Below are 20,557 nucleotides of genomic sequence, written 5' to 3'. Positions count from 1 at the left end.
ACATTCTTTCTTGAAGCCACTGCCAACTGAATCCCACTTCTGCTGAGGACGCTCACAGGGAGGGCAAGAAGGATGCTGCTGGGGCCTGGGAACACTTGGGTAAGCCCTGATTGGCTATTCTAAGGTCTCACCTGAGCAAAGTCAGTCTGCAGCTGGAGTACAGAGGGCCAATACTGGTATTCTTGAACAAGGGCCCGAGCTGTGGAGGAGGGAGAGAGAGGTGATTGGGAGGGCTGATGAGGAGGGGCAGGGCAGAAATGAGACAGGTGGGGCTGACACCAGTGGGTACGGCTTGTGATTTGGGGTCGAAGGTGATTCACATGGGATCTTCTTGTATATCCCTGGCATGAGTGATGTAGGTAGAATCTGGTAAGGTGGGCCAGGCAGAGTTAGATAGGTTGGACTCTCACCAGACCCTGTAGGACCCTCTCCGTGGTGTTGAACTTCCTGGAGCCAGGGTGTTGCATGGCCTCCTCATACTGCAAGTTGGTGATGGTGAAGTTGAGGGTGAATGGCAGCAGGAGGGGGCCAGGCACTGTAGTGGGGGTGAGAAACAAACACTATGTTCAGAAGTAGAGAAATTATGGATTTGCAATAAAATTATTTTTAAATATACACAGCATTAAACGGGATGGACAAAATGAAGATTTTTGATCCCTCCCTTAACTATAACAATAGAATTTAAAAAGACACATACTATATGATATCAGTTGGATGCTGAGCCTAGCTTTCATTGTATGTTCATTGCTCAATAATGTCATGTTATCCCTTACCTTTGTTACCACCATCATAGTCACCATCATTGTCACCTACAGCATCATTATTGTCATTATCATTGCCACTACCACCACCGTAATAACCTCCATAATCACCACCAGCACAACCATCACCACCACCATCATCATCATCACCATCATTACTGCCATCATCACTGCTACCATCATCACCATGATAATCCCCATTGTCATCATCATCACCACCATCATTACTGTCATCATCACTGCCACCACCATCACCATGATAATCCCCATTGTCGTCATCATCATCACCATCATTACTGCCATCATCATTGCCACCACCATCACCATGATAATCCCCATTGTCGTCATCATCATCACCATCATTACTGTCATCATCACTGCCACCACCATCACCATGATAATCCCCATTGTCGTCATCATCATCACCATCATTACTGCCATCATCACTGCCACCACCATCACCATGATAATCCCCATTGTCATCATCATTGTCACCCACACCATAATTGTCATCATCACTGCCACCAACACCACCACCATAATAATCTCCATCATCACCACCAGCACCAGAACCACCACCATCATCACCACCATCACTGTCACCCACACCATCCTTGTTGTCACCACCACTGCCATGACAACCACCATGATCATCTCCATTACGACCACCAACACTATCATTTATCACATTCAACAGATCATCATCATCATAACCCCCACCATTGTCATCATCCTCACCACCTTCATCATCATTATCATCATTGCTACTATAAGCATCACCATCATCATCAAAACTGCCACCACTATCATCATCACCACCCGCCACAGTCATCATCACAAGAATATAAGCTCACTGATGGCAGAAATTTTTATCTGTTTTGTATACCTGCTGTATCCCCAGGGTCTGACACAGAGGAGGTGATCAATCACATTTGTAGGTTGACTCATCATCACTAGATTTACTAGGATTTTTACCTTTATTTGAGTAAATAACGGCAGACATGTTTCTGCTCATCAGTCATGCTCTAACAGAGATGCCACTGACTGGTGCTCACCTGTGTGGCCAGGGAGGGAGGCTGGAGTCCCAGAGGTTTCCAAGTGCACTGCAGAGGTCCCAGGAACTGAGAAGAAGCCCTCATTACTGAAAGCAGCAAACCCTCTCATGGTGGAAATGCCAGCAGGTAAAACTATTATGGGCCCTGCTGCATTTGAGGTTTGAGCTGAGCCTTTCTATGGAGCTAGGGCACAGGGGAAAGGGAATAGACTGTGCCCTTGAAGTCTTTTCCCTCATGAAGAGGACATAAAGGGATAAGAGGTAATGCCAGCTCCTGCTCTGCTTGGTGTAGGACTGGGGGGACTGGAACATAGTAAAATACTCACTGATGGTGGTTGGCACAGAGCTCTGATGGGTGAAGCCTGCAGAGAGAGGGAGGGAGGAGAGTGGGTAAGGGTTAAGGAGAGGTCAGACCAAATAGGGGTCAGGGTTACCCTAGTGCAATGAGGAAAGTTTCATGAAGCATGGTCATTGAGAATCTTCATTAGCACCCTCACATGGGGGAAGAAGGCCTTGAGGGTAAAATCCGTGCAAGATGAAGATGAAACCGTGAAGTTGAAACCTCAATCATCACATATAGAGTACATCATCAAACCCTCAATGGTCAGACAGGGCATGTGACCCCAGGACAGACAGTAGGGTCTACCCAGCTAGGAGGAAGAGCCTCCAGTCACATCATGGCTGCTCACCATTGACATAGAGACTGTCTCTGTCCAGGGTGTAGGGGCCCAGCTCTGTGATGCTGTTGGTCAGCTGGCTCAGCTCCCAGTATAGCCGCTCTCTGTGCAGTCCAGGGCTGGTGGGATCAAAGCGGTGGGTGCAGATGGCGTCCACTCCAGTGGCTGTCCCATCCTTCTCAGGTCTGGGGAGAGCAAGAGTGGGGAATGGCAATTAATGGATTGCCTAGGGAGGGGTCTTGAGCTTGCTGGGTGAAGAACAGGAAGGGGTCAGAGGAATTGAGAAGCCTGGTACAGACGTGAGAGAAGTCACACTTTGATTCTCTAAGTGCTGTGACTCCCTGCCAGCCTGGGATTGTGAGCAGAGTCATGGATGCAAGGATTTTTATGAAATCACAAGGTGCAACCTGCATTCTCACAGCAACAGGGAAAGAAGAGCTGAGTCCTGAGACAGGAGAAGAACAGGAATTAGGGGTGAAATCAAGTGGATGAGGCACGTTTGGAGAGAAATTCTGGGGACAGACTTCAACAACTGGAGGAAAGGGAGGTGGAGGGAATTTAGAGGGGTGATGAGGGTAAGGGCTCAATCCTGCTGATGGACTCTAAAGAATGTGTCAGTTGAGGTGGGAGGTGGTAGAATCAGGAGACAAATTGGTTCTGGAGCCAGTGCCTCCTGAATTCCATCTGTGCTGAGGCCATCCCGCAGTAGGGCAGGAAGGAAGGTGACCAAACTTTTTGGGCCTGGGAACAATTGGGGAAATCAGGCTGGAAATCCTAAGGTCTCACCTGAGCAAGGTCAGTCTGCAGCCAGAGTACAGAGGGCCGACACTGGTGCTCTTGAACAAGGGCTTGAGCTGTGGAGGAAGGGGAGGGAGGTGAGTGGGTGGGCTGAGGTGTAGGGACGGGGCAGACATGAGGTAGGAGGGGCTGGCATCACTAGGTGGGGCTTGTATCTCTGGGGCCAAGGAGTGGTGGGTGAGATCTTCCATGGCCCTGGCATGGGTGATATAAGCAGGACTGGTAAGGTGGTGGAGCTCTTACCAGACCCTGCAGAACCCTCTCCGTGGTGCTGAACTTTCTGGAGCCAGGGTGTTGCATATTTTCCTCATAATGCAGGTTGGTGATGGTAAAGTTGAGGATGAATGGTATCAGGAGAGGGCCAGGGGCTGTAAAGGGGTTGGGAAATAAACACGATGTTCAAAAGTAGAGAAATATATAACAGTTTGCAATAGATTTATTTTTAAACATATGCAGCAGCATTTCATGGGGATAAAACATAAAAGATTTTCATGCCTCTCTTGACTACAATAATAGAAATTTTTCATAAATAAGCATATTATATAATTGTAATGAGATGGTGAACATAGTGCTTGGTGCATATTTAGTGTTCAGTAATGTCAGATGCTATTTTTTACCTCTGTTATTGCCATCTTCGTCATTGACATAACCATAGTTGTTGCCATGGCTATCATCGCTTTCATCACTATCAACATCAGCACCACCACTACCACCATCCTCATCACCATCATCACCACAGGATCATAATCAGCACCATCATAATATTATTATTACCAGGATAATCACCCACACAATCATCGTCATCATCATCATCATCATCATCTTCATTATCTTCATTGTCAGCATCACAATCATCATTGGTAGTCATCATCACCACCATCATAATCACCTCAAACATCACCAGTATCACCACAATCATCCCAAACATCACCACCATCACATCATCATTCCTGTTATAATCAGCACCACTATTATCACCATCATCTTCATCACCATCTCCATAATCATCATCACCATCACCAGCATCATCAGCAGCATCACCATCTTTATAGTCATCTCCATGATATTATCATCATCTCCATCCCCACCACTATCATCATCACTGCCACCCTTATCATCCTCATCATCACAAGAATATAAGCTCTCTGAAGGAAGACATTTTTATCTCTTTTGTATTCCCTGCCACATTCCATGGTTCTGGCACACAGTAAGTGCTCAATAAAGTGTGTTGGTTGCATCAGCTACACTGGATTTGATTTGCTATGATGTTTCATCTTAATTTGCATGAAAATTACAGAGATGAAGACACTCACCATTGACTGGTATCATTGACTGGTGCTCACCTGTGTGGCTGGAGATGGAGGATAGAGTCCCAGAGGTTGCCAGGTGCACTGTGGAGGTCCCAGGAGCTGAGAAGAAGCTCTCATCAGTGAAATTAGCAAGTACCCCCATGGCAGAAATGCCAGCAGGTAAGACTATTATGAAACTTGATGCATATGGGGTTTGACCTAGATCAGTCTGTAGCTGGGGCAGAAGGGAGGATGAATCCCTTCCGCCTTCCCAACTCCTTCTCTTAAGAAGAGGAGCTATGGTTTTATAAGGAGAAGGGTCAGCTCCTGCTCTGCTTTGTGTAGAATCAGGGGCATGAGATTATCAGTTGAATACTCACTACTGGTGGTGGGCACAGATTTCCGATGGGTGAAACCTACAGAGAGAAAGAGATTAACCTGAGTAAGGTTAAGGTAGAGGTGGATAACCAAATAGGGGTCAGGGCTACCCTGGTGAAATGGAACCGGGGCTGCTGGAGGTTTTCTATCAGTACCCTCACATCAGGGAAGAAAACCCTGAGGGTAAACCCAGTCTTCAACATAAAGAAGAAACCATGATATTCTGACATCAGCTATCAAATATAGACAACATGGTCAAGCTTTCAATGGCCAGGCAGTGAGTGTGACCTCAAGCCAGGGAGTATAGGTTGCCCATCAGAGAGGAAGAGCCTCCAACCACATCACAGCTGCTCACCATTGACATACAGACTGTCTCTGTCCAGGGTGTAGGGGCCCAGTTCAGTGATGCTGTGGGTCAGTTGGTTCAGCTCCCAGTAGAGCTGCTCTCTGTCCAGCCCAGGTCTTTTGGGATCAGGGTGGTAGAGGCAGACAGCGTCCACTCCAGTGGCTGCTCCATCCTTCTCGTTCCTGGGGAAAGGAGGTGGGCGGAATGACAATGAAAAGATTACCTAGGACAGGTCTTGCGATTGCTGATGGAAGGACAGCAAAGGAGAAGGGAAAATGAGAAACCTGGGAAAGAGGTGAGCAGCCGCACTTAGATTCTCTGAGTGCACGGACTCCCAGCTTGCTTGGGACCATGAACAGAGTCATGGATACAACAATTCTCCTAAAAGTGCAAGGGTGAAATTTGCATTCTCATGGCATGGGAAAAAAGAGCCCAGACTTGAGACTACTGAAGACCTTGAAATGGGGATGAAAGCACATGGATGCGGCATGATTGTCTTGAGAGAAATTCTGGGGACAGAATTGAACACCTAAAGGAAAGGGAGAGAGAGGAAAAGGAGGGAATTCAGAGCGATGACCAGGGTAGGGGCTCAATCCTGATGAAGGACCATGCAGATTCTCTCTGTTGAGGTGAGGTGTGGGGTGTTACTATCAGGAAACACACCGGTCCTGAAGCCGGTGACTCCTGAATTCCACCTTTGGTGAGGATATCCCTAGGAAGTGTATAAAGGAAGATGTGCAAAGTCTTTTGGAGTGAGAATAGTTGGGACAGCCAGGCTGGCTATTCTAGCCTCACCTGAGGGAAGTCAGTCTGCAGCCAGAGTACAGAGGGCCAACACTGGAGTTCTTGAATACGGGACTAAGCTGTGGAGGAAGGAGAGAGAAGTGAGTAGGAGGGCTAAGGTCCCTGAGTGGGAGCAAAAGTGAGGTGGGTGGGGCAGGGCCCAGTGGGCATGGCTGGCCTCAATGGGTGAGGCTTGCATCTCTGGGGATGAGGGCAAGGTGGGTGTGGTCTTCTTCCATGGCCCTGGCCCAGATGTTGTATGAGGGGATGGGTATCTGGAGTGGGGGAGAGTGAAGAGGTCAGGGTACTAACCAGACCCTGCAGGACCCTCTCTGTGGTGTTGAACTTCCTGGAGCCAGGGCGATGCATGTCCTCCTCATACTGCAGGTTGGTGATGGTGAAGTTGAGGGTGAACGGCATCAGGAGAGGGCCAGCAGCTGTAGTGGGAGGGGGAAATAAACATTATGTTCAGAGTGGTGAAAATAGGAATTTGCAACAGACTTATCTTTAAACATGTGCAACATTTAAATTAGATGACTAAATAAATATTTACCGTGCATTCCTTTCCTATAATGATAGAATTTATTTATTTATTTATTTGAGATGGAATCTCACTCTGTCACTAGGCTGGAGTGCAGTGGCACCATCTTGGCTCACTGCAACCTCTGCCTCCCGGATTTAAGCAATTCTCCTGCCTCAGCCTCCCAAGTAGCTGGGACTACAGGCATGCACCACCACGCCCGGCTAATTTTTGTATTTTTAGTAGAGATGGGGTTTTGCCATGTTGGCCAGGATGGTCTCGATCTCTTGACCTCGTGATCCACCCACCTCAGCCTTCCAAAATGCTGAGATTATAGACGTGAGCCACCGCACCTGGCCTGACATAATTTATTTTTTAAAGGATGCTTTATGATAATAGTTAGATGCCGAGTGTAGCTCTTGGTGCATATTCAGAGCTTAATATTGTCTGATGTTATCTGTTATCTTTTGTATTGCCATCATTATTGTTGCTATCATTGTCACCATCGCCATCATTATTATTATCATCACCACCATGGTAATCCCAAACATGACCACCACAAACATCATCATCACCACAGACAACACATCACCATTATCATCATAACCCCACAACCATCACTGGCATCATCCTCATCACCATCATTGTCATTTTCATCAACATCACCAGTCTCATCATCACCATCTCAAACAGCACCCAAAAAAAAGAAAAAAGAAAAATAAATAAACAGCACCACCATCACCATCATCATCATCACACTCAACACATCATCACGAATATCGTAACTGCTACTGACATCCTCATGTCCATCATCATCATGGTCAGCACCACCACCACTATTATCACCAACAGCATCACTATCATCATCGCCATCATAATCATCATAAACAGCACCACTACCACCATCATCATCACACTCAACATATTATGATTAATATCATAACCACCACCACCATCATCATCGTCATCACATAAACAGAAGCTCAGTGAGGGCAGACATATTTTTATTGGTTTTATTTTCCTTGTTGTATCCCTAGGGTCTGGTACACTGTAGGTGGCCAATTAAGTTTTTTGGTTCACTCACTATCACTAGACTTACTAAGATTTTCTATCTTTATTTGAATGAAAATGGCACAGATGTTTACATTCATCAGGCATGCTCTAACAGAGATGCCATTGACTGGTACTTACTTGTGGGGCTGGGGACAGGGGATGGAGTCCCTGAGATTCCAAGGTCCACTGTGGAAGTCCAAGGAGCTGAGAAAAAGTTCTCATCAGTGAAAGCAGGAAGCACTCTCATGACAGAAATGGCAAGAGGGGAGACTATGGGGTCTGCTGCCTGTGCGACTAGAGATGGGTCTTTCTTTGGAGCTGGGGCAGAGCAGAGCTTGAGTAACTGCTGTCCTCCTATCTCCTTTGCTGAAGAAGAGGACCTATGGGTTTATGAGGAGGGGTAGCTCCTGTTCTGCTTGGTGTAGAATCAGGGGCATGTGGACATAACTTGAATACTCACTGCTGGTGGTGAGCACAGAGCTCCGATAGGTGAAACCTGCATAGAGAAGGAGGCAGGAGAGTGCGTAAGGGTTAAGGAGACATTGGTGACCAAATAGGGGTCAAGGCTACCCTGGTGCAAAGGAATGAATTTCATGGTACAGGGGCATTTGAAGATTTCCTATCAGCATCCTCACATCAGGAAAGAATGCCCTGAGGGAATACATCCACGGTGATAAAGAAACTATGAAGGCCAGACCTTCGTCATCCCATGTAAAACACATGACAGAATTTTCAATTGCCAGGCAGGAAGTGTGACCTCTAGTTAGAGATTAGAGGCGGCTCAGCAAGAAGGAAGAGACTTCAACCACATCACAGCCACTCACCATTGACATAGAGACTGTTCCTGTCCAGGGTGTAGGGGCCCAGCTCTTTGATGCCATTGGTCATCTGGCTCAGCTCCCAGTACAGCTGCTCCCTGTCCAGTCCAGGGCTTTGAGGGGTAAGGCGGTGGGTACAGATGGCATCCACTTCAGTGGCTGCCCCATCCTTCTCAGACCTGGGGAATGTAGGTAGGGAGAATGACAATGAAAAGATTACCTAGGACGGGTCTTGAGATTGCTGAGAGAAGGATGGCAAGTAACCAGAGGAAATGAGAAACCTGGGAAAGAGGTGAGAAGCCACACTTAGATTCTCTGAGTGTGCAGACTACTGGCTTGTTGGGACTGTGAGCAGAGTCATGAACACAACAGTTTTGATAAAAGTGCAAGGTGAGGCTGGGCACGGTGGCTCACGCCTGTAATCCCAGCACTCTGGGAGGCTGAGGCGGGTGGATCACCTGAGGTCAAGAGTTCGACACCAGCCTGACCAACATGGAGAAACCCTGTCTCTGCTAAAAATACAAAATTAGCTGGGTGTGGTGGCCCGTGCCTGTAATCCCAGCTACTCAGGAGGCTGAGGCAGGAGAATCGCTTGAACCTGGGAGACAGAGGTTGCAGTCAGCCGAGATCATGCGACTGCACTCCAGCCTGGGCAACAAGAGTAAAACTCTGTCTCAGTAAAAAAAAAAAAAAAAAAAAAAAAATGCAAGGTGAATCCTGCATTCTCACGGCATGGGGACAGGAGAGCCCAGATTTGAGGTCAGTGAAGAGCTGGAAATGAGGATGAAAGCACGTGGCTGAGGCATGATTGTCTTGAGAGAAATCCTGGAGACAGAATTTAAGAACTAAATGAAAGAGAGGGGCAGGGAAAGGAGGAAATTCAGAGGGATGACCGGGATAGGGGCTCAATCCTGATGATGGACAATGCAGATTCTCTCTGTTGAGGTGGGGTGTGGGGGTGTTACTATCAGGAGACACACTGGTCCTGAAGCCAGTGACTCCTGAATCCCATCCTTGGTGAGGATATCCCTAGGAAGTGCAGCAAGGAAGCAGTGCAAAGTCTTTGGAGTGAGAATAATTGGGACAGCCAGGCTGGCTATTCTAGCCTCACCTGAGGGAGGTCAGTCTGCAGCCAGAGTACAGAGGGCCGACACTGGAGTTCTTGAACAATGGACCAAGCTGTGGAAGAGGAAGAGAGAGGTGAGTAGGAGGGCTAAGGTCCCCGTGTGTGGGTGCAGAAATAAGGTGAGCAAGGCATGGCCCAGTGGGTGAGGCTGGCTTCAGTGGGCATGGCTGGCCTCGGTGGGCGAGTCTTGCATCTCTTGGGTCAAGGACGAAGTGGGTACATTCTTCTCCCATTACCCTGGCTTGGATGTTGTAGGAGGCACTGAGTATTTGGGTCAGGGCAGAGTGAGGAGGACGGGGCACTAACCAGACCCTGCAGGACCCTCTCCGTGGTGTTGAACTTCCTGGAGCCAGGGTGATGCATGTCCTCCCCATACTGCAGATTGGTGATGGTGAAGTTGAGGGTGAACGGCACCAGGAGAGGAACAGCTGCTGTAGTGGGAACTGAAAATAAATACTGTGTTCAAAGTAGAGAAAATAGGAGTTTGCAATATACTTATCTTTAAATATAGGCAGCATTTCAATTGACTGACAAAATAAATATTTACCATGCCTCCCTTGTCTTCAATGACTGAATTTATTTTTTAAAGAATATTATATAAAATAGTAGTTAGATTCTGAGCATAGCTCTTGATTCATATTCAGTGCTCAATATTGTCTGATGTTACCTGTTACCTTTATTATTGCCATTATCATCCTTGCTATCATTGTCACAATCACACTCATTATTATCACCACCACCATAATAGTCTCCACCATGACCACGACAAACATCATCATCACCACACTCAATACGTCACTATTATCATCGTAACCCCATGACCATCTCTGGCATCATCCTCATCACCATCATTGTTATTGTCATCAACATCACCAGTTTCGTCATCACCATCATCAACAGCACCACCAACGCCACCATCATCCTCACTAACATCATAACCGTCACTGACATCATCCTCATGTCCATCATCATCATGGTCGGCAACATCAACACCATTATCATCAGCATCACTATCATCATCATCATCATCATCATCATGAACAGCACCACTACCACCATCATCAACAGCATTACCATCATGATCATCATCATCATCGTCTTCAACAACTAGCACCACCACCACTATCACCAACACATGAATAAAAAAGCTCACTGAGGGCAGAGACACTTTTATTGGTTTTGTTTTCCTTGCTGTATCCCTTAGGTGTGGTACACAGTAGGTGGCCAACAAATATTTTTGGTCCACTCACTATTACCAGATGTACTGTACTTTTCCATCTTTATTTCAGTGAAAATGGCAGAGATGTTCACACTCATCAGGCATGCTATAATAGAGATGTCATTGACTGGTACTTACCTGTGGGGCTGAGGAGGAAGGATGGAGTCCCTGAGGTTCCAAGGTCCACTGTGGAGGTCCCAGGAGCTGAGGAAAAGTCCTCATCAGTGAAAGCACAAAACACTCTCATGGCGGAAATGGCAAGACAGGGGACTATTATGAGGTCTGTTGCATGTGGGCTTCAGGTGGGTCTGTCTTTGGAGCTGAGGCACAGGGAAGCTTCAATAACTTCGGCCTTCCCAGCTCCTTTGCTCATGAGGACTTATGGGTTTATGAGGAGGGGCAGCTCCTGCTTTGCTTGGTGTAGGATCAGGGACATGTTGACATGAGTTGAATACTCACTGCTGGTGGGGGCCACAGAGCTCCAATGGGTGAAACCTGCATAGAGAAGGAGGGAAGAAATTGTGTAAGGATTAAGGAAATGTGGGGGACACAATAGGGGTCATGGCTATCCTGGTGCCATGGGACAGGGACCATTAAAGATTTCCTATCAGCATCCTTATAACAGAGAAGAATGCCCTGAGGGAATGCAGTTCACGATGACGAAGAAACCATGAAGTCCAGAACTTAGTCACCCCATAGAGAGCACATAACAGAATTTTCAATGGTCAGATGAAGAGTGTGCCCGCAAGCCAGAGATTAGTCTGCCCAGCAGGGAGGAAGAGACTCCAACCACACCACATCTGCTCACCATTGATATAGAGACTGTTCCTGTCCAGGGTGTAGGGGCCCAGCTCTTTGATGCCATGGGTCAGCTGGTTCAGCTCCCAGTACAGCTGCTCTCTGTTGAGTCCAGGGCTTTTGGGGTCAAGATGTTGGGTGCAGATGGCATCCACTCCAGTGGCTGCCCCATTCTTCTCAGGCCTGGGGAAGGCAGGTGCGAGGAATGCAATCAAAAGATTAACTAGGAAGGGTTTTGAGATTGCTGAGGGAAGGACAGCAAGGAACCAGGGGAAATGAGAAGCCTGGGAAAGAGGTGAGAAATCACACTTAGTTTCTCTGAGTGCACCAACCACTGGTTTGCTTTGAACTGCAAGCAGGGTAATGGATACACGAATTTTTATAAAAGTGCAAAGTGGCCTGGCACGGTGGCTCATGCCTGTAATCCCAGCACTTTGGGAGGCCAAGGTGTCAGATCACTTGAGGTCAGGAGTTCAAGACTAGTCTGGTCAACATGGTGAAACCCCGTCTCTATGAAAAATTCAAAAATTAGCTGGGTATAGTAGCGGGTGCCTGTAATCCCAGCTACTCTGGAGGCTGAGGCAGGAGAATCACTTGAACATGGAAGGCAGAGGTTGCAGTGAGCTGAGACCAGTCTGGTGTGTAGTTAGACTACGTTTCAACAATGAAATAATAAAATAAAATAAAATAGTGCAAGTTGAAACCTGCATTCTCATGGCATGGGGACAGAGACGCCAGACTTGAGAGCAATGAAGAGCTGGAAATGGAGATGAAAGCCTGTGGATGAGGCATGATCGTCTTGAGAGAAATCTTGGGGACAGAATTTAAGACCTAAAGGAAAGGGAGGTGCAGGGGCAGGAGGGAATTCAGAGGGATGATCAAGGTAGAGGCTCAATCCCGATGATGAACTATGCAGATTCTCCCTGTTGAGGTGGAGTGTGGGGGTGTTACTATCAGAAAACACATTGGTCATGAAGCCAGTGACTCCTGAATTCCACCTCTAGTGAGGATATCCCTAGGAAGTGCAGCAAGGAAGCAGTGCAAAGTCTACTGGAGTGAGAACAAGTGGGGCACCCAGGCTTGATCTTCTAACGTCTCACCTGAGGAAGGTCAGTCTGCAGCCAGAGTACAGAGGGCCGACACTGGTGTTCTTGAACACGGGACCAAGCTGTGGAGGAGGGAGAGGGAGGTGAGTAGGAGGGCTAAGTTGCATGTGTGGGTGTATAGGACAGAAGTTAGGTGGGCAGAGCAGGCATCAGTGAATGGGGCTGGCTTCAATGGGCATGGCTTGCATCTCCTGGGGCAAGGGTGAGGTGGGTGTGATCTTCTTCCATTGCCTGGCATGGATGATGTAGGAGGTACTGACTGTCTGGGGTGGGGCAGAGTGAGGAGGGTGGGGCACTAACCAGACCCTGCAGGATCCTCTCTGTGGTGCTGAACTTCCTGGACCCTGGGTGATGCATGTCCTCCTCGTACTGCAGGTTGGTGATGGTGAAGTTGAGGGTGAATGGCACCAGGAGAGGGCCAGCAGCTGTAGTGGAAGTGGGAAGCAAACACTATGTTCAAAGTAGAGAAAATAGGAGTTTGCAATATACTTATCTTTAAACATGTACAGAATTTAAATTGAGTGACAAAATATTTACCATGCTTCCCTTGCCTATAACAATACAATTTATTTTTACAAACATATATTATATAATAGTATTTAGTTGCTGAGAACTGCTCCTGGTGCATATTCAGTGCTCAATATTGTCTGATGTTATCTATTATCTTTATTGCCATCTTCATCCTTGCTATCATTGTCACCATCACCATCATTATTATGATCATCACTGCCATAATAATCCCCATCATGACCACCACAAACATTATCATCACCACACTCAACGCATCATCATTATCATCATAACCCTGCAACAATCACTGGCATCATCGTCATCACCATCATTGTCATTGTCATCAACATAGCCACTACCAACATCAATATCATCAGTACCATGGTCACCACCATAAACAGCATCACCACAATTATCATCATCATCACACTTAATACATCATCATTACCATCATAACCTTCACAACCATCACTGACAACATCCTCAAGTCCATCACCATAATCATTGGTAATATCACCACCACCATCATCAACATCATCCCACTCAACATGTCATTATTACTATCATAACCACCACCACCACCATCATCATCACATGAACACAAGCTCACTGAGGGCAGAAATGCTTTTATCGGTTTTATTTTCCTTGCTGTATCCCTAGGGTCTGGCACACTGTAGGTGGCCAATAAATTTTTTTGGTTCTCTGAGTATCACTAGATTTACTATGACTTTCCATCTTCATTTGAGTGAAAATGGCACAGTGACCTAATAGACATGTCACTGACTGGTACTTACATGTAGGGCTGGGGAGGGAGGATGGAGTCCCTAAGGTCCCAAGTTCCACTGTCGAGGTCCCAGGAGCTGAGAAAAAGTCCTCATCAGTGAAAGCAGAAAACACTCTCATGGCAGAAATGGCAAGAAGGTAGACTATTATGAGTTCTGCTGCATGTGGGCTTGAGCTGGGTCTGTCTTTGGAGCTGGGGCAGAAGGGAGCTTGAGTAACTTCTGCCTTCCCAGCTCATTTGCTCAAGAGGAGGACTTATGGGCTTAAGAGGAGGGGCCAACTCCTGCTCCACTTGATGTAGGATCAGGGGCATCTGGACATGAGTTGAATACTCACTGCTGGTGGTGGGCACAGAGGTCCGATGGGTGAAACCTGCATAGAGAAGTAGGGAGGAGGCTGGGTAAGGGTTAAGGAGATGTGGGAGATGCAATAGGGTTCAGGGCTACCCTGGTGCAATTAAATGAGTTTCATGGGGCAGAGGCCATTAAGATTTCCTATCAGCATCCTCCCAAAAGGGAACAGTGGCCTGAGGGAATGCAGTTCATGATGAAGAAGAAACCACGAAATCTAAAACTCAGTCAGACCATGTAGAGCATATGACAGAATTTTCAGTAGCCAGGGAGGGAGCGTGACCTGAAGCCAGAGATTAGAGGTTGCGCAGCAAGGAGGAAGAGATTCCTACCATATCACAGCGGCTCACCATTGACATAGAGGCTGTTCCTGTCCAGGGTGTAGGGGCCCAGCTCTTTGATGCCATGGGTTAGCTGGCTCAGCTCCCAATACAGCTGCTCCCTGTCCACTCCAGGACTTTTGGGGTGAAGACGGTGGGTGCAGAGGGCATCCACTCCAGTGGCTGCTCCATCCTTCTCGGACCTGGGGAAGGTAGGAGGGGAAATGACAATGAAAAGATTGCCTAGGACTTGTCTTGAGATTGTTGAGGGAAACATATCAAGGAACCAGAAAACATGAGCAACCTGGGAAAGAGGTGAGAAGCCACACTTAGATTATCTGAGTACACAAACCACTGTCTTAGTTGGGACTGCAAGCAGAGTCATGGATATAATAATTTTATAAAAATGCAAGGTGAAACCTGCATTCTCATGGCATGGGAACAGGAGAATCCAGACTTCAGACTAGTGGTGAGCTTGAAAGGCTGATGAATGTATGTGGATGAGGCATGATTATATTGAGAGAAATCCTGGGGAGAGAATTTAACTCCTAAATGAAAGGGAGGGACAGGCAAAGGAGGGAATTCAGAGGAGTGATCAGGGTAGTGCCTCATTCCTGATGGTGGACCATGAAGATTCTGCATGTTGAGGTGGGGCATGGGGGTGTTACTCTCAGGAAACAACTGGTTTTCAAGTCAGTGACTCCTAAATTCCCTTTTTGGTGATGATATCCCTAGGAAGTGCAGCAAGGAGACAGTGCAAAGTCCTTTGGAGTGAGAACAATTGGGGCAGCCAGGCTGGCTCTTCTAAAGTCTTACCTGAGCAAGGTCAGTCTGCAGCCAGAGTACAGAGGGCCAACACTGGTGTTCTTCAACATGGGACCAAGCTGTGGAGGAGGGAGAGGGAGGTGAGTAGGAGGGCTAAGGTGTGTGTGTGTTAGGGGCAGATGTGAGGTGGGCAGAGCAGGCACCAATAAGAAGGCCTGGTCTCTGGGGGCAAGGCTTGCATCTCTTGGGGGCAGGGGTGAGGTTGGGGCTACCTTCTTTCATGATCTTGGCATCTATGATGTAGAAGGGACTGGGTATCTGGGGCAGGGCACAGTGAGGAGGGCAGGGCACTAACCAGATTCTGCAGGACCCTCTCCGTGGTGTTGAACTTCCTGGAGCCAGGGTGATGCATGTCCTCCTCATACTTCAGGTTGGTGATGGTGAAGTTGAGGGTGAACGGCACCAGGAGAGGGCCTGCAGCTGTAGTGGGAATTGAAAATAAATACTGTGTTCAAAGTAGAGAAAATAGGGGTTTGAAATCGACTTATCTTTAAACATATGCAAAATTTAAATTGAGAGAAAAATATTTACAATGTCTCCCTTGCCTATAATAATACAATTTATTTTTATAAAGTATATCATATAATAGTAGTTAAATGTTGAGCATAGTTAGCTGTACATATTCAGTGTTCAGTATTGTCTGATGTTATCTATTATCTTTATTATGACCATCATCATCATTATTATAATCGTCACCATGATCATCCCTATCATGACCACCACAAACATAATCATCACCACACTCAACACATCATCATTATCATCATAACCACATGACCATCACTGCCATCATCCTCATCATCATCATTGTTATTGTCATCAGCATCACCACTATATCATCAACATCATTAGTATCATGGTCACCATCATAAACAGCACCACCACCATCATCATCATCATCATCACACTCAGCACATCATTACCATCATAACCTTCACAACCATCACTGACAACATCCTCATGTCCATCATCATCATTGTCAGTAACATCACTACCACCGTCATCAACAGCAACTCCATAATCGTAAGTCATCATCACTCTCAATATGTCGTTATTACTGTTACCACAACCACCACCATCATATCATCACATGAACACAAGGTCACTGAGGGCAGGGATGTTTTTATTGGTTTTGTTTTCCTTGCTATATCCCTAGGGTCTGGTACACTGTAGGTGGCCAATACATTTTTTTGGTTCACTCAGTATCACTAAATTTATTATGATTTTCCATTTACATTTGACTGAAAATGGCAGAGATGTTTACATTCATCAGGTATGATCTAATACAGATACCATTGGCTGGTACTTACTTGTGGGGCTGCGGAGGGAGGATGGAGTCCCTAAAGTCCCAAGTTCCACTGTGGAGGTCCCAGGAGCTGAGAAAAAGTCCTCATCAGTGAAAGCAGAAAACACTCTCATGGCAGAAATGGCAAGAAGGTAGACTATTATGAGGTCTGCTGCATGTGGGCTTGAGCTGGGTCTGTCTTTGGAGCTGGGCAGAGGGGAGCTTGAGTAACTTCTGCCTTCCCAGCTCATTTGCCCAAGAGGAGGACTTATGGGTTTAAGAGGAGGGACCAGCTCCTGATCCACTTAATATAGGATCAGGGACATCTGGACATGAGTTGAATACTCACTGCTGGTGGTGGGCACAGAGGTCCGATGGGTGAAACCTGTATACAGAAGGAGGGAGGAGACTGGGTAAGGGTTAAGGAGATGTGGGGGAGGCAATAGAGTTCAGGACTATCCTGGTGCAATTAAATGAGTTTGATGGGACAGGAGTCATTAAAGATTTTCTATCAGCATCACCACAACAGGGAAGAGTGCCCAGAGGGAATGCCTCTCATGATAATGAAGAATCCATGAAGTCCAGAACTTAGTCATCCCATGTAGAGCATATGACAGAATTTTCAATGGCCAGGTAGGGAGTGTGCTCCCAAGCCAGAGATTAGAGATTGCACAGCAAGGAGGAAGACACTCCTACCATATCACAGCTGCTCACCATTGACATAGAGGCTGTTCCTGTCCAGGGTGTAGGGGCCCAGCTCTTTGATGCCATGGGTTAGCTGGCGCAGTTCCCAGTACAGCTGCTCCCTGTCCACTCCAGGGCTTTTGGGGTGAAGACGGTGGGTGCAGAGGGCATCCACTCCAGTGGCTGCTCCATCCTTCTCGGACCTGAGGAAGGTAGGAGGGGGAATGACAATGAAAAGATTGCCTAGGACTTGTCTTGAGATTGCTGAGGGAAACTTGTCAAGGAACCAGAGGAAATGAGAAACCTGGGGAAGAGGTGAGAAGCCACACTTAGATTATCTGAGTACACAGAACACTGTCTTGGTTGGGACTGCAAGCAGAGTCATGGATATAATAATTTCATAAAAGTGCAAGGTGAAACCTGCATTCTCATGGCATGGGAACAGGAGAACCCAGACTTCAGACTAGTGGTGAGCTTGAAGGCTGATGAATGTATGTGGATGAGGCATGATTATGTTGAGAGAAATCCTGGGGACAGAATTTAACTCCTAAATGAAAGGGAGGGGCAGGGAAAAAAGGGAATTCAGAGGAGTGATCAGGGTAGTGCCTCATTCCTGATGGTGGACTATGAAGATTCTGCATGTTGAGGTGGGGCATGAGGGTGTTACTATCAGGAAACAACTGGTTCTCAAGTCAGTGACTCCTAAATTCCCTTTTTGGTGATGATACCCCTAGGAAGTGCAGCAAGGTTTTGGAGTGAGAACAATTGGGCAGTCAGGCTGGCTCTTCTAAAATCTCACCTGAGCAAGGTCAGTCTGCAGCCAGAGTACAGAAGGCCAACACTGGTGTTCTTCAACATGGGACCAAGCTGTGGAGGAGGGAGAGGGAGGTGAGTAGGAGGGCTAAGGTGTGTGTGTGTTAGGGGCAGATGTGAGGTGGGCAGAGCAGGCACCAATAAGAAGGCCTGGTCTCTGGGGGCGAGGCTTGCATCTCTCAGGGGCAGGGGTGAGGTTGGGGCTACCTTCTTTCATGATCTTGGCATCTATGACATAGAAGGGACTGGATATCTGGGGCTAGTCAGAGTGAGGAGGGCAGGGCACTAACCAGACTCTGCAGGACCCTCTCCGTGGTGTTGAACTTCCTGGAGCCAGGGCGACGCATGTCCTCCTCGTACCTCAGGTTGGTGATGGTGAAGTTGAGGGTGAACGGCACCAGGAGAGGGCCAGCAGCTGTAGTGGGAATTGAAAATAAATACTGTGTTCAAAGTAGAGAAAATAGGGGTTTGGAATAGACTTATCTTTAAACATATGCAAAATTTAAATTGAGAGAAAAATATTTACCATGTCCCCCTTGCCTATAATAATGCAATTTATTTTTATACAAGTATATTATATAATAGTAGTTAGATGTTGAGCCTTGCTAGTTGTGCATATTCAGTGCTCAATATTGTCTGATGTTATCCATTATCTTTGTTATGGCCATCATCATTGTTGCTATCATTGTCATCATCACCATCATTATTATCATTATCACCATGATCATCCCCATCATGACCACCACAAACATAATCATCAGCACACACAACACATCATCATTATCATCATAACCACATGTCCATCACTGGCATCATCCTAATCACCATCATTGTTATTATCATCAGCGCCACCACTACCATCATCAACATCATCAGTACCATGGTCACCTTCATAAACAGCAGCATCATCATCATCATCACACTCAGCACATCATTACCATCATAACCTTCACAACCATCACTGTCAACATCCTCATGTCCACCATCATCATTGTCAGTAACATCACCACCATCATCATCAACAGCAACGCCATAATCATAAATCATCATCACACTCTATGTCGTTATTACTGTTACCACCACCACCACCATCATCATCACATGAACATAAGCTCACTGAGGGCAGAGATGTTTTTATTGGTTTTGTTTTCCTTGCTATATCCCTAGGGTCTGGTACACTATAGGTGGCCAATACATATTTTTGGTTCACTCAGTACCACTAGATTTATTATGATTTTCCATTTTCATTTGATTGAAAATGGTAGAGATGTTTACATTCATCAGGCATGATCTAATACAGATACCATTGACTGGTACTTACTTGTGGGGCTGGCGAGGGAGGATGGAGTCCCTGAAGTCCCAAGGTCCGCTGTGGAGGTCCCAGGAGCTGAGAAAAAGTCCACATCAGTGAAAGCAGAAAACACTCTCATGGCAGAAATGGCAAGAAGGTAGACATATTATGAGGTCTGCTGCACATGGGCTTGAGCTGGGTCTGTCTTTGGAGCTGGGCAGAGGGGAACTTGAGTAACTTCTGCCTTCCCAGATCATTTGCTCAAGAGGAAGACTTATGGGTTTAAGAGGAGGGGCCAGCTCCTGCTCCACTTAATATAGGATCAGGGACATCTGCACATAAGTTGAATACTCACTGCTGGTGGTGGGCACAGAGGTCCGATGGGTGAAACCTGTATAGAGAAGGAGGGAAGAGACTGGGTAAGGGTTAAGGGGATGTGGGGGACTCAATAGAGTTCAGGACTATCCTGGTGCAATTAAATGAGTTTCATGGGACAGGGGTCATTAAAGATTTTCTATCAGCATCATCACAACAGGGAAGAATGCCCAGAGGGAATGCCTCTTATGATAACGAAGAATCCATGAAGTCCAGAACTCAGTCATCCCATGTGGAGCATATGACAGAATTTTCAATGGCCAGGTAGGGAGTGCGCCCCCAAGCCAGAGATTAGAGATTGCACAGCAAGGAGGAAGAGACTCCTACCACATCACAGCTGCTCACCATTGACATAGAGGCTGTTCCTGTCCAGGGTGTAGGGGCCCAGCTCTTTGATGCCATGGGTTAGCTGGCTCAGTTCCCAGTACAGCTGCTCCCTGTCCACTCCAGGGCTTTTGGGGTGAAGACGGTGGGTGCAGAGGGCATCCACTCCAGTGGCTGCTCCATCCTTCTCGGACCTGGGGAAGGTAGGAGGGGGAATGACAATGAAAAGATTACCTAGGACTTGTCTTGAGATTGTTGAGGGAAACATATC

At 46.9% G+C, this 20,557-nt stretch overlaps 1 protein-coding gene across 1 annotated transcript in view; it reads right to left on the bottom strand.

The window, feature by feature from the left end:
- The window catches only part of MUC16 (mucin 16, cell surface associated), a 207,833-nt gene that overhangs the window by 51,810 nt on the left and 135,466 nt on the right, over nucleotides 1-20,557 (bottom strand). Inside the window, exons 30-52 of the mRNA XM_033195391.1 lie at nucleotides 20,308-20,480; nucleotides 19,943-19,978; nucleotides 19,618-19,683; nucleotides 18,587-18,711; nucleotides 18,283-18,350; nucleotides 17,514-17,686; nucleotides 17,149-17,184; nucleotides 16,825-16,890; nucleotides 15,810-15,934; nucleotides 15,506-15,573; nucleotides 14,720-14,892; nucleotides 14,356-14,391; nucleotides 14,031-14,096; nucleotides 13,027-13,151; nucleotides 12,721-12,788; nucleotides 11,631-11,803; nucleotides 11,282-11,317; nucleotides 10,961-11,026; nucleotides 9,910-10,034; nucleotides 9,589-9,656; nucleotides 8,484-8,656; nucleotides 8,120-8,155; nucleotides 7,798-7,863 (exon numbers count right to left, since the gene is read on the bottom strand). Of these exons, the coding sequence (XP_033051282.1) occupies nucleotides 7,798-7,863; nucleotides 8,120-8,155; nucleotides 8,484-8,656; nucleotides 9,589-9,656; nucleotides 9,910-10,034; nucleotides 10,961-11,026; nucleotides 11,282-11,317; nucleotides 11,631-11,803; nucleotides 12,721-12,788; nucleotides 13,027-13,151; nucleotides 14,031-14,096; nucleotides 14,356-14,391; nucleotides 14,720-14,892; nucleotides 15,506-15,573; nucleotides 15,810-15,934; nucleotides 16,825-16,890; nucleotides 17,149-17,184; nucleotides 17,514-17,686; nucleotides 18,283-18,350; nucleotides 18,587-18,711; nucleotides 19,618-19,683; nucleotides 19,943-19,978; nucleotides 20,308-20,480 (2,147 nt within the window). The remainder of the gene's footprint in view (nucleotides 1-7,797; nucleotides 7,864-8,119; nucleotides 8,156-8,483; nucleotides 8,657-9,588; nucleotides 9,657-9,909; nucleotides 10,035-10,960; nucleotides 11,027-11,281; nucleotides 11,318-11,630; nucleotides 11,804-12,720; nucleotides 12,789-13,026; nucleotides 13,152-14,030; nucleotides 14,097-14,355; nucleotides 14,392-14,719; nucleotides 14,893-15,505; nucleotides 15,574-15,809; nucleotides 15,935-16,824; nucleotides 16,891-17,148; nucleotides 17,185-17,513; nucleotides 17,687-18,282; nucleotides 18,351-18,586; nucleotides 18,712-19,617; nucleotides 19,684-19,942; nucleotides 19,979-20,307; nucleotides 20,481-20,557) is intronic.

Source organism: Trachypithecus francoisi, unplaced genomic scaffold (assembly GCF_009764315.1).
Source record: "Trachypithecus francoisi isolate TF-2019V2 unplaced genomic scaffold, Tfra_2.0 Lachesis_group5, whole genome shotgun sequence".
NCBI classification, from domain to species: Eukaryota; Metazoa; Chordata; class Mammalia; order Primates; family Cercopithecidae; genus Trachypithecus; species Trachypithecus francoisi.
Note: the sequence above shows the minus strand (reverse complement) of the source record. Positions and strands in the feature narration are given on the sequence as shown.